The sequence below is a fragment of the Anomaloglossus baeobatrachus genome, chromosome 8 (genome assembly GCF_048569485.1).
Source record: "Anomaloglossus baeobatrachus isolate aAnoBae1 chromosome 8, aAnoBae1.hap1, whole genome shotgun sequence".
Taxonomy (NCBI): domain Eukaryota; kingdom Metazoa; phylum Chordata; class Amphibia; order Anura; family Aromobatidae; genus Anomaloglossus; species Anomaloglossus baeobatrachus.
The window spans coordinates 87826621-87844706 of record NC_134360.1 but is presented as its reverse complement, the minus strand read 5'-3'; the positions used below and the strand labels follow the sequence as shown (position 1 = coordinate 87844706).

Below are 18086 nucleotides of genomic sequence, written 5' to 3'. Positions count from 1 at the left end.
GTGTTTTGTTTATTAGATAAAGGTAAATTTTTACCTCCGAATGTCTCGGTTATTGCCATGCTTTCAATACCACCTCCTAATAGCTTGCTGAAAGAAAACATACCAATTAGTAATACCGTAGCTGTACTGAAAACTGTGTAAGGCATCATTCCCACACCAGTATTTTTGCATCAGTGTTTTTATGCTAAAGCCATGAGTGAAACTAGAGAGAAAATCTATACTTGAAAGATTGACACCTGTTCTGTGTTATGGAGACACTCCAGGTTTTGGCATGCAAATTCTCCCCGTGTTTGCATGGGTTTCCTCTGGGGTCTCCGGTTTCCTCCCACACTCCAAAAACATACTGATAGGGAATTTAGATTGTGAGCCCCAATGGGGACAGTGTTGCCAATGTATGTAAAGCGCTGTGGAATTAATAGCGCTATATAAATGAATAAATATTATTATTGTTATTATTATTATTATTATTATTATTATTATTACTGATGAAATACTGATGTGTGAATGGGGCTAAACACAAAGAAATCCATTTAAAAAAAAAATTCTTTAATAGACTTTGGGTTTGCCTCAGTAGTTAAAGGCCAAGTCTCCCTAAGCGACATCGATAGCGACATCGCTGCTGAGTCCCGGTTTTTGTGACGCAAGAGTGATCTCGCTAATGATCTTGTTATGTATGACATCCAGCAAAGACCTGGCCCCTGCTGTGAGGTCGCCGGTCGTTGCTGAATGTCCTGGACCATTTTCTTCAAAGGCTATGTCCTGCTGGGCAGGACGCATCACTATGTCTGACACTGTGTGACAGGGTCACAGTGACTGCTGAGATCAATATACAAGTCGCTACTGCGACCTGCATCGTTACTGAGTCGTTGGTAAGGTCTGACTGTGTGACATCTCACCAGCGACCTCCCAGCGACTTACCAGCAATCCTTATCAGGTCACATCGTTTTCGGGATTGCTGGTAAGTCGCTAAATGTGACGGGGGCTTTAGGGTCATTTGACCCTCTTTCGGGACTTCAGGGGGAGCTCGAAATTTCTGGAACTTCTAGTGTTAAAAGGTCTTTATTATGCAGTGCAATAAAAACAGCCCCATAAAACGGTGGATACACAGTGGCTTGTGTATCTGGAAGCCATGTGTCAAGAGACAGGCATGCACGACCCCCCAATAGAATTCAGAAATGTTTTGTTTTTATTGTTTATGCCTTCTCAAACTTGTTCTTTTTGACCAGATGTTTGCTGATAGTAAACTATGAAAATGACTACAGAAAAACAGAGAGTCCTCAGTGGTTGATACCTTTTAATGGCTAACTGAAAAGATGGTAATAATTGCAAGCTTTCGAGACTACTCAGGTCTCTTCATCAGGCATGGTATAACACAAAATCTGAAGAGTCACGTATTTATACACAACAGGACTTAGAATAGTGCAGTAAAAAAAAAAAAAAAAAAACAAGTTATATGAAACAGAACTATCTCTATGGCAGGGGGACAAGCTGTTCTAGCCATAAATACTGCTGCAGTTCAGTGTGAAAGTTTTATTGTCCTTTGATAAGGGTCTGGTCCAGGGCTGTGACGCCCCCAGATGGTCAGAGGAGCACATCTTTTAACTGATGTAACCGTGGGCGGAACACTACTCAGACAACACAGGGTGAGGGAACCACAATAATTAGACTTTATTGGATCCCCAAAGTATTAACGGCACATAACACATAACCAGCAAAACACACAAATGTAACAGGCAACAGAGTATCACCCTTCCGCTGGCTCACCAGGCATTTAGAATGTCCATGCCTCAGAGGTTCCAGGGCTAATTACTCTAATCCAGCAGCACCCCGCTTTCGGTGGGCACCCACCGTGACTGGAATAACGCCAGATTTAGGAAGCTGGCTGAGGTCTGCAAAGTCTTTACCAGGTGACCGATTTTGTCCCAACCTGGGTTTCCTCCTTAAGTAGTCTCTGGTATGATGATATAATCCTGGCAGCCGGAAATCCCTAGACTGTGGATATGGTCTCCAATCGGAACCGAAGTCCCTAGATTGAAGCCACAAGGTACCCTGATCCTCTAGCCAGCTCCTAAGAGCTTAGGCTGGATCATGCACATCCATCAACAACAACCTGGTGACTTAAAGAAATCCCTTTTATAGCCACAGCCTTCCACTTGGATACACTGCGTCCTAATCGGATTGGTTGGACAAGATTGCTTCTCCCATTGGATGAATTTCAAGGTGCATGGATAATGTTCATTTAAATGATGTGGGTAGAAAGTCTGAGGATATCTACATGGGGTCTGCAAGTCACCGACTAGACAATGGCTACAAAGGTAATCACATTAGCAATACACAACTACATTACAATGATTACTGGAAGGGTCTGGAGAAACAATAGCTAAATAAACATGAGGTAATACACAAAAGAACAATACGTCTGGCTGAATGTTAAGAAACTTTAACCCATGAGAGTCCATGTCGTCACACAGTTATTAACCCGGGCAAAGCCGGGTAGTACAGCTAGTTTGAAATAAAAAACAAAAAAGCACCCTCTTTTACCCCTTTTTTAACCCCAAAAACATACCTGCAGGTCTGACATAAACCACACAAGGTCCCACAATGCTTCCACTACTGCTACACCTGAAGCTCACAGCGAGCGCCATAGAACATGACTGCCCACTGAGAGGTTCAGGCAGCAACTGAGCCATGATCAGCGGTGATGTCACTCAGGTTAGTCGCGGCCACCTAGAGTTCACCACCTGTGACCGCAAATCACCTGAGTGATGTCACCACTGATTGTGCAACTAACGTCAGTTGCTGATTGGAGCTCACATCGGGCAGTCATGTTCTATGGCGTTTGCGTTGAGCTTCAGATGTAGCAGTGCTGGAAGTGTCGTGGGACCTTGTTTGGATTACGTTGGGCCTGCAAAGATGTTTTCGGGGTTAATAAAGTGGTGAAAGAGGGTGATTTCGGTCTTTTATTTCAAATGAAGGATTTTTTTGGGTGTTTGTATTTACTTCCTTTCACTTACAGATTAGTGATGGGGGTCTGATAGATGCCTCTAATTACTAATCTAGGGTTTAGTGGCAGCTGTGGGCTGCCATTAACTTCTTATTAGTCCAATTGCCACCGTACCAGGGTAATGGGAAGAGCCGGGTCCAGCGCCAGCTGGGGGCTGCTATTGTTAGGCTGGAAGGGGCCAAATAACCATGGCCCTTCACACCCTAATAATATCAGCCCCCAGTTGTCTACTGTACATTGGCTGGTTTTAGAAAATAGGGGGGACTCCACATAATTTTTTTTTTAAATAAATAATAATAATAAAAAAAAAAGTGTGGGATCCCTTCAATTTTTCAGAATCAGCCAAGGTACAGCAGACAGCTGATTGTAACAGCCTGCAGCTGCTGCTGTTCCTGTCCTGGATATGAAAAATGGGGGTGACCTCACGTCAATTTTTGACCAAAAAATAATTAAAAAAAAAAAAACAGCTGGGCAAGCTAGCTATCGCTCTATTTATCAAGCTATTTCTTTCTATCTGTTCATTATTATTATCTATGCTAGATGTTCTTCTATCTATCTATTTAATATGTTCTTCCTTTCTATCTATTTAATATGTTCTTTCTATCTGCGGTACCTATTCTTTCTATCTATCAGTAGAATTGACTTAAAAAAAAAACATTGGGCAAAAATGCAGTAAAAACGCGGCAAAATGTGGCAAAAAAAATGTGGCAAAATGCATGCGTTTTTTGGATGCATATTTGCCATGGATGCGTTTTTTTGGGGGCCAAAACCTTGCATATTTGTGGTCACCACAAAGATGCAGCATGTGCACATAGCCCAATAATTTAGAGACAAATGGCTTCATTTTACCACAGTTTATTACATTTATGAAAAAAAAAGAATAAGTTGTAACATAGAACGCTGCAAACTACAAGAAATAGATAAATGAAGTATATCCTAAAAAATAATATTAGTTTCCAGTGTAACATATAACTGACGTGAGGTATTTTCGAGCTATGTGGCCTCTGACACAACCCCCTCCTCTCCACCATAGTGGCTCCACCTTTCACGTCTCCTCCTTGCCATTTAAATATCTCATGAGTATAAGGGACCTTCATGTCTTTTTACATCAGTTAAAAGATGTGCTCCTCTGACCATCTGGGGGCGTCACAGCCCTGGACCAGACCCTTATCAAAGGACAATAAAACTTTCACACTGAACTGCAGCAGTATTTATGGCTAGAACAGCTTGTCCCCCTGCCATAGAGATAGTTCTGTTTCATATAACTTGTTTTTTTTTTTTTTTTTTTTTTTACTGCACTATTCTAAGTCCTGTTGTGTATAAATACGTGACTCTTCAGATTTTGTGTTATACCATGCCTGATGAAGAGACCTGAGTAGTCTCGAAAGCTTGCAATTATTACCATCTTTTCAGTTAGCCATTAAAAGGTATCAACCACTGAGGACTCTCTGTTCTTTTAAACAAATTTTTTTACCTCTACTGGCTAACACGGTACAAAGATATATTTTACTTGTACAGAAAAACAGCATTTCAGTGTAATTGATGTTATATCAAAATGCTGCATTCTAAAGACATGAAATATTTCTCTTCATATTTGTTTTTCAATACAACGTAGATGCTCATGAAAACACATGCACAAAATGCCATAATTAAAATACACCATTTAAAATACTTATTAAAACACTATAAACCGTCCTTTATACAATACTTTGAGTTAATGGTATTTGTTTTGAAATTAAAGGCTTACAAAGTATTTTTATACAGATTTTGGTGCCATTTTATATTTTGTTTAGATTTTGAACTGGATTATTTTCTTAGGTTTTTGATGTACTTCAGAAAAGCATGTAGTAAAAAGAAAGAAAATGTATGATACAATAAAATAATCTTTTTGTAGGCTTTACTGGCGGGCACAGAAACTATGGGTGTTGTCTGCTGCCAACAGGAGTCTGACAAGAAGATCATTAAGATTCACTATAAATACACCAGTGTTAATAAAGGGGTGTTTTGGAGTAGGATGCACTAAAACCATTAAAAGGTGTACATCAACTATAAATTTGGTTCATCTATACAGTGGCATGCACCTCCTCTCAACTGTTACTCCAGTCAGGGACTGGAGTAACATTCCTGACATTAGAAATTATTATACTTTTGCTAAATTTGACTGGTGGACATAGCCTTGCTTTGATTCGGCCTGGCTCCTGCCTAGCTCCCTCCCATAGTTTGAAGCATAGCTGCTTCAAACTGGTGCGAAAACACCAAAAGTTGCAATTTTTTTATTAGTGATTTCCCATTGCGCAAAAAAAAGTGACTAAGCCAAAAACTAGCATAAAACTCTTTGAATAGTCACTTTCATTTATTGGACCCAAAGAACACATTAAGTGCCTCCTCTTCTTCGGGCTCCATATACCGAAGGGCGCCAAGCTAACACCAAGCAGTGAAATATCAGTAGGAGAAATCAAAGAACTCAAGGAATAAAAGAAAAACCCCACAGAACTTTGAGAAGAAAGACGACATATACACACGCCTAATAGGACAACAAGGTAGCGGGGTCTCCCAACGAAGGCTACATGAGAATTTACTGTGAGTGCAAAAATTCCTGTTTTCTTGTGTGCTTCATTCGGGGGCAAAATAACTATGCAATGTCTTAAAAGAGTCCCTTCAAGTGGGAAAGTACAACCTTGACAAAGGTTTTCGAAACGGCCGTCGGGCTGTTTTCTGCTTGTATCCCTGCCGCTCAGCTGTTCAGGTAATAGCTCCTGTGGTTCCCTACTCACAGTGTATTTGCTATATTGCTTCTAATCAGTAATTTCTGGCTGTTATGTTCCATCTTGTAACATCATATGCTAGTGCTAGTGCTATTGCACGAGTTTTAGGTCATTTATCTTGTTTTTCATGTGGATCGTGTAGATTAAGAACCTGATCATGCTCTGAGACGGCACATTGTGAACATTGTTTCACAGCCTTTCCTCCAGTCTATATTGTTCATTGAACTAATGTCATTTTTTGTATATATTGATGACTGGTTTTTGGCATGATATTTAGCAGTTTTTTAGAAATATTGCTCGCCACTGGCTAATTTTGTACTACCAACTTTTTGCTCTAAATATTTATGCATTGTAATATATAATAAAAAAAATTGTTTGCATTACATCTTTTGGACTGTGTTCGCCTCTTTTTCTCTTCTTTTGGCAAAATAACTATGCAATGTCTTAAAAGAGTCCCTTCAAGTGGGAAAGTACCACCTTCCTGCCAAGGTTCACATACACAAAGGTGTGTACTTTGTAGAATTTAGAGAAGTTGTGAACTAAAGCCAATGTCTCAGCCTTGTAGAGTTGCAGTGCTGATGCATGATGGCATACTACCCAGAAAGCACATGATACTTGGGTAGAGTGGGTCACGACCCTAAACAGGGAAGCTCCAGCTTTTGCCAATAAAACTAAAAATTGGCACATTGTGTGCAAATACCATAAGGGGCCTAATTCTTACGTGGCGCAATGTCATTTTCAGGTAGATTCTGCTATGTAAATCACATTAAAAATCACAAAAAAAATGAATGTATGCACTTCTATGTGAAACTGACTTGATGTGCATATGTTCAGGCTTTTGAATGTCTTTTAACTACTTAAAGTTTCTAAGAACACAAATAAGTTAAAATAAAATGAAATGTCAATTAGTTTTGCCCTCAAAAGACATTTTGTACTTTTACAAGTCAATAGGAAAGCTCAAAATACGCCGGAAGACATCTTGACGTCTTTTGGCGCAATTTGCCATCATTTTTTATTACAAAAAACACTAGTGGTTTCTTCATTATTCAATGGAGTGAAAAACTACTGGAAAGTAATAGTATAAAAGACATTACAAAAACCATGGAAAACCCTAAAAAAAATGCTGGTGGCTAATGCCGTGGAAAAAAAAAATGTAATGAAACAACCTAAGGAAACAACACAAGATCTGCTTTAGAGATACAAATTGCAAGAGTTTCTGACGCACCCAAGGGCCTTGGGGTACTCGGTCCTGAGCCTTGAGTAACAGGGATGTATCACGGGTGGCTGTTGCACGGTTCCGTGCCCCGGGGGGTCACTTAAAAAGGGGTTATATAAAAGGGAAAAATAAAGTGTTTTTTCGTGATGCCACTTGTGGTATGCGGCTATGTGGGGAAAGCTGCCGCTGCAAAGTCTCTTTCTACTGGGACTTGTGGTATTAAGAAGCTTGGATGTTATGGCTCTCCGCAAGTAGAGCTAGGCCCCAGGGTAGGATTATAGTGGTTGTAGTATGGTGAAAGTTGGTGATGCAGAGGTGCTGGAAGAATTCAGACGACACAGGGGCTGCGGTTTAACTTGTGCTTTACTCACTAGTTTGGAGAAGCTGCAACCCGGCTGGTGCTGGTCTCTACCAATCTGGACCTCAGGTGTTTTGTTATTCCCTTTATCTCAGTGCCAGTGTGGTGACCTGGTGAGCTTTTCTTCCATGCACCCGTCTGTAGTTGGTAAGTCCCCTCCTGTTGTCACAGTCCTGGCCCGCATGGCATGCAGCTTGAACCTCTCTTGGGTCGGACCTCTGTCCCCGTTCCCGGGTTCCCTCTTTGCTGCTGTGCCCCGGACACTAACGTTGGTGAGGAACCGTGATGATTCCCTCACCGGGCAGATTTATCAGGTGAGCTTGACGCGTTTTCATGAACTAGGGCTCTGCACCCTGCTGGTGCTCGGCCCAGTGAGTACTCACATCGTACTCTCCCTGGCAACCATACTGCTTTAGCTCAGCAAGTCCCTTTACACTTTCCCTCTGTACGTCAACTTCTGACCAACTGTCTGACTGTGTCTCTGACAAGATGTCCGTCATCCATCAACTGCTAACTAGTCCCTCCCCCTCCCGGGTGTCTGACTAGTGGATTGGATGAGTGCCGACCAATAGGTGGCCATCCATCAGGTCCGTCTCTAGCCTGTTAGCCAGTCTGGGGAGTAGGGCATGGATGTGTGTGTTTGGATGGTATTTACCGGCACTGGTCTCCCAGAAACCCTGGATAAGTACTGCACCTGTAACTGGATACAGTACCCTGTGGCACCTGACGACTCAGGGGTGCCACATTTCCTAAAACATTTTTTGCTTGAAAAACATTGCATTTTCCTGAGTTTAAAAGATATTGTGCGCACAAAGCCTTACAAGCAGAAAGACCTCTGTGAAAACCCCCGGAATGATAAATTAGGCATCCAAACTCCAGAAGGGGTTCTGCGATGGACAAGTAGAGACGAATGGCTTTGATCAGGTCCAGGCTGTGGAGGGATCTTTCTATAGGATGAGAAATGGGAAGAAAGAAGTCAAACTTTTGTTCTCATTGAAGTGAAAAGTGGTCTGAGATCCAAAGACTAGTGTCTGCCTCCTTCATGACACTAAGTTAAACTGGTGCTAACTTGTTGCTAGTAGGCAGGTGTACAAGCCTGTGGAGGAGAAGCTGACTTGCATTCTAAGTGCTTGTGCCAGAAGGCAACACCCATGCTTTCAGTGTCCCCCAATGAAGCATCTAGGAAAGCAAAAAGGCCATACTCAGAGCTCACTGTGTTTTAAAAACAATCCACAAACTGAAAAGAGTTTCAAACAAAATTGTTTTGAATGTACACTTTTTAATTATCTAGAACATATTTTAAAGTAAAATTTGGCCACAGCATTTTTAATCAAAATAAGGTGGACAAAAACAAAAGTACATTTTAAAAAAAAATCTGCTATGTGTTACTCCAGAAGCTTAAGGGCTCATGCGCAAGTAATTGCTGATTATTCTGCTGCGATTTGACAGCACATGTGCGCTTCAAATCGCTGCAGAATTAATGCAGTATTTTTGTTAAAAAAAGCCGATTTCATGCGCTATGGCTGCTGTCCCCACCATAGACAGAGTGGGAGCTGCATCCAGAATGCACAAATAATTGACATGCTGCTTTTATGAACGCACGGATTTGGGTTAACATTTTAGCACCCAAATCGCTGCGTTCATAAAAGCAACGTGCGCACGTCTCATGCACAATCTTCATAGATTGTGCAGGGGACGCAGGACGCATGCATTTACGCTGCAGTGCAATACGCAGCGTAAATGCATGCAATTACGCAACATGCACACAAGCCCTAAGGCTGGAAACACATCTATGCGAGTAAAATCGGTCCGACTGGGCTGAAAAAAACTCGGCTAATTTTAGTTCACGTTAGGTGCGAGTGCAAAGCAAGTGCGATGCTATTTCTGAATAAATTAATGATTTTACTAGCGTGTGTAATGCGAGTGTAATGCGTGTGTAATGTGTATTTTTTACTATGTCATCTGCCATTCAGCGCTGCTACATGGCCACTGACAGCAGACACAGACAGCCATGTAGCAGAGCTGAATGGCAGATGACAGCAGACACAGACAGAGCCGCACAATCAGAATGAACTCGGGTGAACTTAACCCGACTTCATTGTCATGCTGCGGCTCTGTCTGTGCCGCGTCCTGATTAGCGGTCACCAGTGAAGGGCTCACCGGTGACCACTAATCCCCCGAGTGACTGAAGTTAGCAGCCCTCTCTCATACTCACCGATCCCCGGCGCCGCGCTGCACGGCATTCACACTGCTCCGGCGGCTTTTACTATTTTGAAAAAGCCGGCCGCTCATTAAACAATCTCGTATTCCCTGCTTTCCCCGCCCACAGGCGCCTATGATTGGTTGCAGTGAGACACGCCCCCACGCTGAGTGACAGGTGTCTCACTGCACCCAATCACAGCAGCTGGTGGGCGGGTCTATACTGTGCAGTGAAATAAATAAATAAATAATTAAAAAATGGCGTGCGGTCCCCCCCAATTTTAATACCAGCCAGATAAAGCCATACGGCTGAAGGCTGGTATTCTCAGGATGGGGAGCTCCACGTTATGGGGAGCCCCCCAGCCTAACAATATCAGCCAGCAGCCGCCCAGAATTGCCGCATACATTATATGCGACAGTTCTGGGACTGTACCCGGCTCTTCCCGATTTGCCCTGGTGCGTTGGCAAATCGGGGTAATAAGGAGTTAATGGCAGCCCATAGCTGCCACTAAATCCTAGATTAATCATGTCAGGCGTCTATGAGACACCCTCCATGATTAATCTGTAAGTTACAATAAATAAACACACACACATGAAAAAATCCTTTATTAGAAATAAAAAACACAAACACATTCCCTCATTACCAATTTAATAAGCCCCAAAAAGCCCTCCATATCCGGCGTACTCCACGGACCTCCAGCGTCGCTTCCAGCATGAAGGTGACAGGAGCTGCAGAAGACACCGCCGCTCCGGTCACCTCCAAGCAGCAACTGAGGTGAGTAGCGCGATCAGCTGAGCTGTCACTGAGGTTAATCGCGGCCACCGCTGGATCCTCCAACAGTGACAGCGGGTAACCTCAGTGACAGCTCAGCCGATCGCGCTACTCACCTCAGTTGCTGCTTGGAGGTGACCGGAGCGGCGGTGTCTTCTGCAGCTCCTGTCACCTTCATGCTGGAAGCGACGCTGGAGGTCCGTGGAGTACGCCGGATATGGAGGGCTTTTTGGGGCTTATTAAATTGGTAATGAGGGAATGTGTTTGTGTTTTTTATTTCTAATAAAGGATTTTTTCATGTGTGTGTGTTTATTTATTGTAACTTACAGATTAATCATGGAGGGTGTCTCATAGACGCCTGACATGATTAATCTAGGATTTAGTGGCAGCTATGGGCTGTCATTAACTCCTTATTACCCCGATTTGCCAACTCACCAGGGCAAATCGGGAAGAGCCGGGTACAGTCCCAGAACTGTCGCATATAATGTATGCGGCAATTCTGGGCGGCTGCTGGCTGATATTGTTAGGCTGGGGGGCTCCCCATAACGTGGAGCTCCCCATCCTGAGAATACCAGCCTTCAGCCGTATGGCTTTATCTGGCTGGTATTAAAATTGGGGGGGACCGCACGCCATTTTTTTTAATTATTTATTTATTTCACTGCACAGTATAGACCCGCCCACCGGCTGCTGTGATTGGGTGCAGTGAGACAACTGTCACTCAGCGTGGGGGCGTGTCTCACTGCAACCAATCATAGGCGCCTGTGGGCGGGGAAAGCAGGGAATACGAGATTGTTTAATGAGCGGCCGGCTTTTTCAAAATAGTAAAAGCCGCCGCAGCAGTGAGAAAGCCGTGCTGCGCCGCGCCGGAGATTGGGGAACGGTGAGTATGAGAGAGGAGGGGAAAATGACCGACGGACTGTGAGAGAGGGACAGAGATAGTGACGGACCGACAGAGAGAGAATAGAGACCGAGAGGGAGAGACCGACTGACAGAGAATAGTGATTGACAGACATTGGGAGACATCGCTCGTTTCCAGTGTTTTAGGAAACATGCGAGAAATGTATTTAGAAAATCGGATGTCACTAGGATGGTGTGAGTGCCGTCCCGTGACATCCGATTTTTTACACGCTCCCATAGACTTGCATTGGAGAGACTCGCAGTAGAAACTCGCAAAAAAGCAGCATGCTGCGATTTTTTTCTCAGTCCGATTCGGACTGAGAAAAAAAATCGCAGATGAGAGCTGAATCATTCACTAACATGTGTCCGATTCCAAAGCGAGATTTTCTCGCATTGCTCTACTGCGAGAAACTCGCAAGTGAGAAGCAGCCCTTAAACTCACACTAAATACTATGAAGCAGGAGTTAGGCCAGTTACACATACAGGATGTCAAGGCTTTTTTAGCAGCATGTTTGAGCTGCTTTATATTGGCCTAAAAAGCTTTGGCCAAATGTTATTTGAAAGCCTACAGTAAAATAAGAAAATGCCATTATTTTCAGATATTTTGCTCCCTGCAACTTAAAAAATAAATCATAAATGACTGTATGTATGCAGTGCAGAAATCTGTACATGGCCTACCTCCGGTGCGGCTTACGAATAAAGCCGTTACACTGTTTATGATGTTTTAGTTACATGTTCTATAAGTCATTTTCAGGATAGCACATACATCAATTATAGTCTATGATGCTGTTCACATGTCCATTTTTTGCAGACCTTGTGTCCACGCATTAATTATGGAGGCATAGATAAAAAGTACCAATAGAAGTCTTGTTCTGTGAAAATCAGACAGCACCTACAGTAGATGGTATCAGTGTACAGTCTGTGATTAAAATTGCACAGAGTAGGAGAAGCTTTGGAATTTATTCATAAGTGAAAAACACTGATGGTAAAAACTGACTAAACTGATAAATTTCTGATTCAAAACACTGATGACACTCGTTCCATTTTATTGTGTAGTTGAAAAAAAAAGGTCTAAGGCCACAAGTCCGTGTAAACATTTACATATAAAATTGTACCAGATTACACACTAATGCTAGTGCACACTGCAATGTGCAGTATGTGTTTTTCACAGTCCCATAGATTTTTATTGGCCCTTTTCATCTGTGATACCAGACAAGAATCGACATGTCTGTGTGATTTGAATGGACACATGATTTGTGAACAAACACAGACATGGGAATAGCACTATAGATTAGAATTGGTACCTGTTGTAGCCATGAAAAAATACAGGTTAGGCCTCTGTCACACATTCGTGCCTCCTGTACGTGTTTGACAGTTTTCTCACGTACCGGAGACACATACACACGTGGACCTATGTATTCCTAATGGTTTGGACACACGCAAGTATTTTGGAACGGAACGTGTGTCCGTTCTGTACTTACGTGTGTCCGTGTGTTTCTCACGCCGACATGTCCGTTTTTCTCCGGCATCACGGGTGTCACACGGGCCGCACCCGTACCACACAGATGTAGTGTGGATGCGGTCCCGTATGACACGCGCCAGAGAAACACGTGTCATTATTTTAAAAATAAAAAAAAACACATACTCCCCTCCATAAGCCCTGCAGAATCTTCCGCTGCAAACACTTGCTGGCGACCGCCGCTCATTATGAGTGTGTTAAGGAGAGGTGGGCGTGATGTCACGGGCGCTAATCTCCGCCCCTCCGCTCGGCCGGAAGGAGCATCAGCGGGGAGTGGGCGGGGCGGGAGCCGAAGATCAGTACCCTGGACAGCAGGAAGGACCACGTGAGTATTCAAATTACCGGTTCTCCGTGTGTTATCGTGGATAGCACACGTAGAACACAAGTGGACCGCACGTACCGGAGACACGTACTTACCAAACACAACACGCAGGGCAAATATGTGTCTCGCGGCCCGTGCGTGATTTTCACGTATGTGTGACAGAGGCCTAAGAGAGTGCATGTATGGGGCTTTAACACTGCTCCAGTATTCACATGCAAACTAAGGGTACATATATTTTTTTTTTTTTTTGTGAATGAAAAGCCTCATATTGTTAATTTTCAACTTCAATAAAAAGAAGCACAAAAAGCAGTTAAGTCAGATATTAATTACTCCAGTTCCTGGCTTCCAGTAGATACATGAAACACCATCTTCCTCTTCATGCTATATTCAAATGCAGTAAGAAATCCAGGTTCCTAAGGAATTTATACAAAGAATATTATGGCAATTATTTGGATGTATGGTATTTCTAATTTCTATATATATATAAACAAACATTTTATTGAACCAAAGTCCCATTAATCCAAGTATGACTATGTCGCAGAGAAGCTAAAGATTTATGTTGTCATAGAACCAATTCACATCTGCACCATAACAAAATCTGCATGTAACACATCTACATATCTGAGCTTATCATGAGTCCCTGTATTCATACACAATAATATACGGTACATCTCTGCATCTCTAGATCCCAGATATCTCACAAATGACTGATACAATCCTTAACTCTTAAATGATAAGCCGTGATTTTCGTTTTTTGTAGGTTCATTTTTTTATCCCTACCTTCTGAGCCAGCTATCGTGTTTTTTCAAAAATAAGACCTCCCCCAAAAATAAGCCCCAGCAGGGATTTCAAGCATTTTCGAAGCAAGGCTTAAATATAAGCCCTCCCCCGAAAATAAGCCCTAGTCGCGGTTCAATAATGAAGTGTCTGTGTAGCAAATAAAGATAAAGAACACGGCAGGACACTTCATTACAGACAGCAGACACCCCGCAATTACACTCACCCAACGTCGAGCAAGAGGACCTGCAGTGATCGCACCCCAGCACACATCAAATCGCACACCCACACACCTCAGATCACAAACATAATCACCCTTCAGATCGCTCACACACTCACCACATCCAGTGATACCGATCCTGAGACGCTGTGCGGTGGTGTACAAGGAGCTGCAGATGGCATGCTTGCTTACAGGACTTGCGACACGTGACTTCCTCCCATCCCTGCGGCCGGTGTAGATGCTAGAATATACGGGTTCCTGACGGGTATGACATAACGAACACATTCTGTACCGCTGGATGGAGTGAGTGAGTGTGTGATATCTGTTGTGTGTGTGTATGAGTGTAGGACGTGCAATGGAGCGCAAGGCTCCTGACAGGTATGACGTACCGGACGCATTCTGTACCGCCAGATACAGAATGTGAGCTTTCGCAGGCAAGGACCTCTCCTACCGTACCTGTCTGAGCCTTGTATTGCTTAAGATTATAGCACTTGTGCCTATTATGCATAACCCTTTTATACAGTTAGGTCCAGAAATATTTGGACAGTGACACAAGTTTTGTTATTTTAGCTGTTTACAAAAACATGTTCAGAAATACAATTATACATATAATATGGGCTGAAAGTGCACACTCTCAGCTGCAATATGAGAGTTTTCACATCCAAATCGGAGAAAGGGTTTAGGAATCATAGCTCTGTAATGCATAGCCTCCTCTTTTTCAAGGGACCAAAAGTAATTGGACAAGGGACTCTAAGGGCTGCAATTAACTCTGAAGGCGTCTCCCTCGTTAACCTGTAATCAATGAAGTAGTTAAAAGGTCTGGGGTTGATTACAGGTGTGTGGTTTTGCATTTGGAAGCTGTTGCTGTGACCAGACAACATGCGGTCTAAGGAACTCTCAATTGAGGTGAAGCAGAACATCCTGAGGCTGAAAAAAAAGAAAAAATCCATCAGAGAGATAGCAGACATGCTTGGAGTAGCAAAATCAACAGTCGGGTACATTCTGAGAAAAAAGGAATTGACTGGTGAGCTTGGGAACTCAAAAAGGCCTGGGCGTCCACGGATGACAACAGTGGTGGATGATCGCCGCATACTTTCTTTGGTGAAGAAGAACCCGTTCACAACATCAACTGAAGTCCAGAACACTCTCAGTGAAGTAGGTGTATCTGTCTCTAAGTCAACAGTAAAGAGAAGACTCCATGAAAGTAAATACAAAGGGTTCACATCTAGATGCAAACCATTCATCAATTCCAAAAATAGACAGGCCAGAGTTAAATTTGCTGAAAAACACCTCATGAAGCCAGCTCAGTTCTGGAAAAGTATTCTATGGACAGATGAGACAAAGATCAACCTGTACCAGAATGATGGGAAGAAAAAAGTTTGGAGAAGAAAGGGAACGGCACATGATCCAAGGCACACCACATCCTCTGTAAAACATGGTGGAGGCAACGTGATGGCATAGGCATGCAAGGCATGCATGGCTTTCAATGGCACTGGGTCACTTGTGTTTATTGATGACATAACAGCAGACAAGAGTAGCCGGATGAATTCTGAAGTGTACCGGGATATACTTTCAGCCCAGATTCAGCCAAATGCCGCAAAGTTGATCGGACGGCGCTTCATAGTACAGATGGACAATGACCCCAAGCATACAGCCAAAGCTACCCAGGAGTTCATGAGTGCAAAAAAGTGGAACATTCTGCAATGGCCAAGTCAATCACCAGATCTTAACCCAATTGAGCATGCATTTCACTTGCTCAAATCCAGACTTAAGACGGAAAGACCCACAAACAAGCAAGACCTGAAGGCTGCGGCTGTAAAGGCCTGGCAAAGCATTAAGAAGGAGGAAACCCAGTGTTTGGTGATGTCCATGGGTTCCAGACTTAAGGCAGTGATTGCCTCCAAAGGATTTGCAACAAAATATTGAAAATAAAAATATTTTGTTTGGGTTTGGTTTATTTGTCCAATTACTTTTGACCTCCTAAAATGTGGAGTGTTTGTAAAGAAATGTGTACAATTCCTACAATTTCTATCAGATATTTTTGTTCAAACCTTCAAATTATACGTTACAATCTGCACTTGAATTCTGTTGTAGAGGTTTCATTTCAAATCCAATGTGGTGGCATGCAGAGCCCAACTCGCAAAAATTGTGTCACTGTCAAAATATTTCTGGACCTAACTGTATGTAAAGTGCCATGAAATTACTATATGGGATGTAGTATCGGGGAGAAGTGTTGCTGCCGGGGTGGGGGAGGGGGCGGGAGGGGGAGTTAAAGGGGTAATAGATGTGATAAATTTAATTTGGATGCCGATTTGTTATTCTGTTGTATGTATTCTGTTTTAATAAAAAAGTATCTGATTTAAAAAAAAAAAAAAAGTGCCATGAAATAAATGGCGCTATAATAATAATATTAATATAGTAAGCGTGTGTGTGTGTGTCTGTGTGTATGAGTGTACGCCGTGCGGTGGAGTGCAAGCACCTGTGGATGGAATGCTTGCTTACAGGACCTGCAACACATGATTTCCTCCCACCCCTGCGGCTGGAGTAGATGCTAGAATGTGCGGGCATTCTCTACCACTGGATGGATTGAGTGACAGTGTGTGTGTGTGTGTGTGTGTGTGTGTGTGTGAGATATCTGGTGTGTGTATGAGTGTCTGTCTGTATGCGCAATCTGATGTATGATGTGTGTATCGGCCAGAAGCAGGGGAGGCAGCGTGCAGCATGCCTGCTGGGAATGCCCACCAGAGATCATAGGGAGGACTTGGGAGCCATGCAGACGTTCGGGGCCTGGTAAGTATGAGTCTCCTGGGAAGGGGGTGTCTATTTTTTTGGGGGGGGGAAACTTACCTTCACCCGTGTTTCTCCCAGAATAAGACCTACTCCAAAAATAAGCCCTAGTGCTCTTTTTGGGGCAAAAAAAGTATAAGACAGTGTCTTATTTTTGGAAAACACGGTATCAGTCAGTCAGTGTCGGGGCGCGTTTACAGCCGCTTCTTACAATGTACTGAGCGGTGACAAAAGACAGCTGCGCTTCTATGATTGCTGGCAGGCAGATCCCGGGAGCGATGGCGGAGAGCAGCTAAGGTGTTGACCCCTCCGTTGGTAGGGGCTGTTGGTCCCGGGGCCCCGGGTGGGAGCAGGGAGGAGGGATAGGTGCAGGTGCCGATGCGGGGAGGCAGCGTGGACGCGGGTGCAACGTTGCGGTGCAGCGCGGTGCCGGATGGCACTGGTGTACTCACTCAAGTACACAAGGACAGAGTCTCTGGTAAACCAAACGGCTGGATGGACGGGGCCCACAGTCGGCTGCGGTGTTTTCACTCTCCCCGGACGGGTTGATGGTGGCTGTCGTTCCCTGCACCTATGTGTATGTGTTTGACTCCTATGGCTTCCCACGGGTAGTCCGCTCCCCGGCGTGTACGTGTCGGGAGAGCCCATTTTGCCCGCAGGCGCTGGCCCTTGGATCTCTGGCCCTTGGTGGTGGCTCTTATCTGGACGGGTTGGGCTGTTGCCTTCTGACGGGACTTGGTTGGGTATGAACCCCTGAGGTCCAGACCGTAATCAGAGAATTTGACCTTTACGGCGGCTTCCGAGCCTAGTCGGGGTCTGAGTACCCTGCCTTGGTGCTTGGTTTCAATCTGCTCCCCGGTTCGGTACCGGCGGGCCACCGCCCGACCCCGGTCCTACGGTTCCGCTGACCTCCACCAACTCCTGCAGATGGCCACCACCGTCTGCCGACCTTGCTGATTGTGCCTGGGCTCCGACTCAGACACGCACACACAGTTTTACTCCTCTCACGTCCACTGTCTACTACAATCTGCTGTCTTTTCCCGCCTCCAGGCCTGTGAACTCCTCGGTGGGTGGGGCCAACTGCCTGGCTCCGCCCCACCTGGTGTGGACATCAGACCCTGGAGGGAGGCAACAAGGGTTTTGTTTGACTGGTGTTTCTGACCAGGGCAGGGGTGTGTGTGTGTGTATGTTGTGTTGTTCTGTGACCCCTGGGGTCCAGGGCATCACACGACCATTCTAGAAGTTTTAGT

General features: G+C 44.1%; 1 protein-coding gene across 1 annotated transcript in view; it reads right to left on the bottom strand.

Moving 5' to 3' along the window:
- The window catches only part of DMC1 (DNA meiotic recombinase 1), a 179680-nt gene that overhangs the window by 96972 nt on the left and 64622 nt on the right, over positions 1 to 18086 (bottom strand). The window contains exons 5-6 of the mRNA XM_075320887.1: positions 13383 to 13465; positions 35 to 87 (exon numbers count right to left, since the gene is read on the bottom strand). Coding sequence (XP_075177002.1) covers positions 35 to 87; positions 13383 to 13465 — 136 coding nt within the window. The remainder of the gene's footprint in view (positions 1 to 34; positions 88 to 13382; positions 13466 to 18086) is intronic.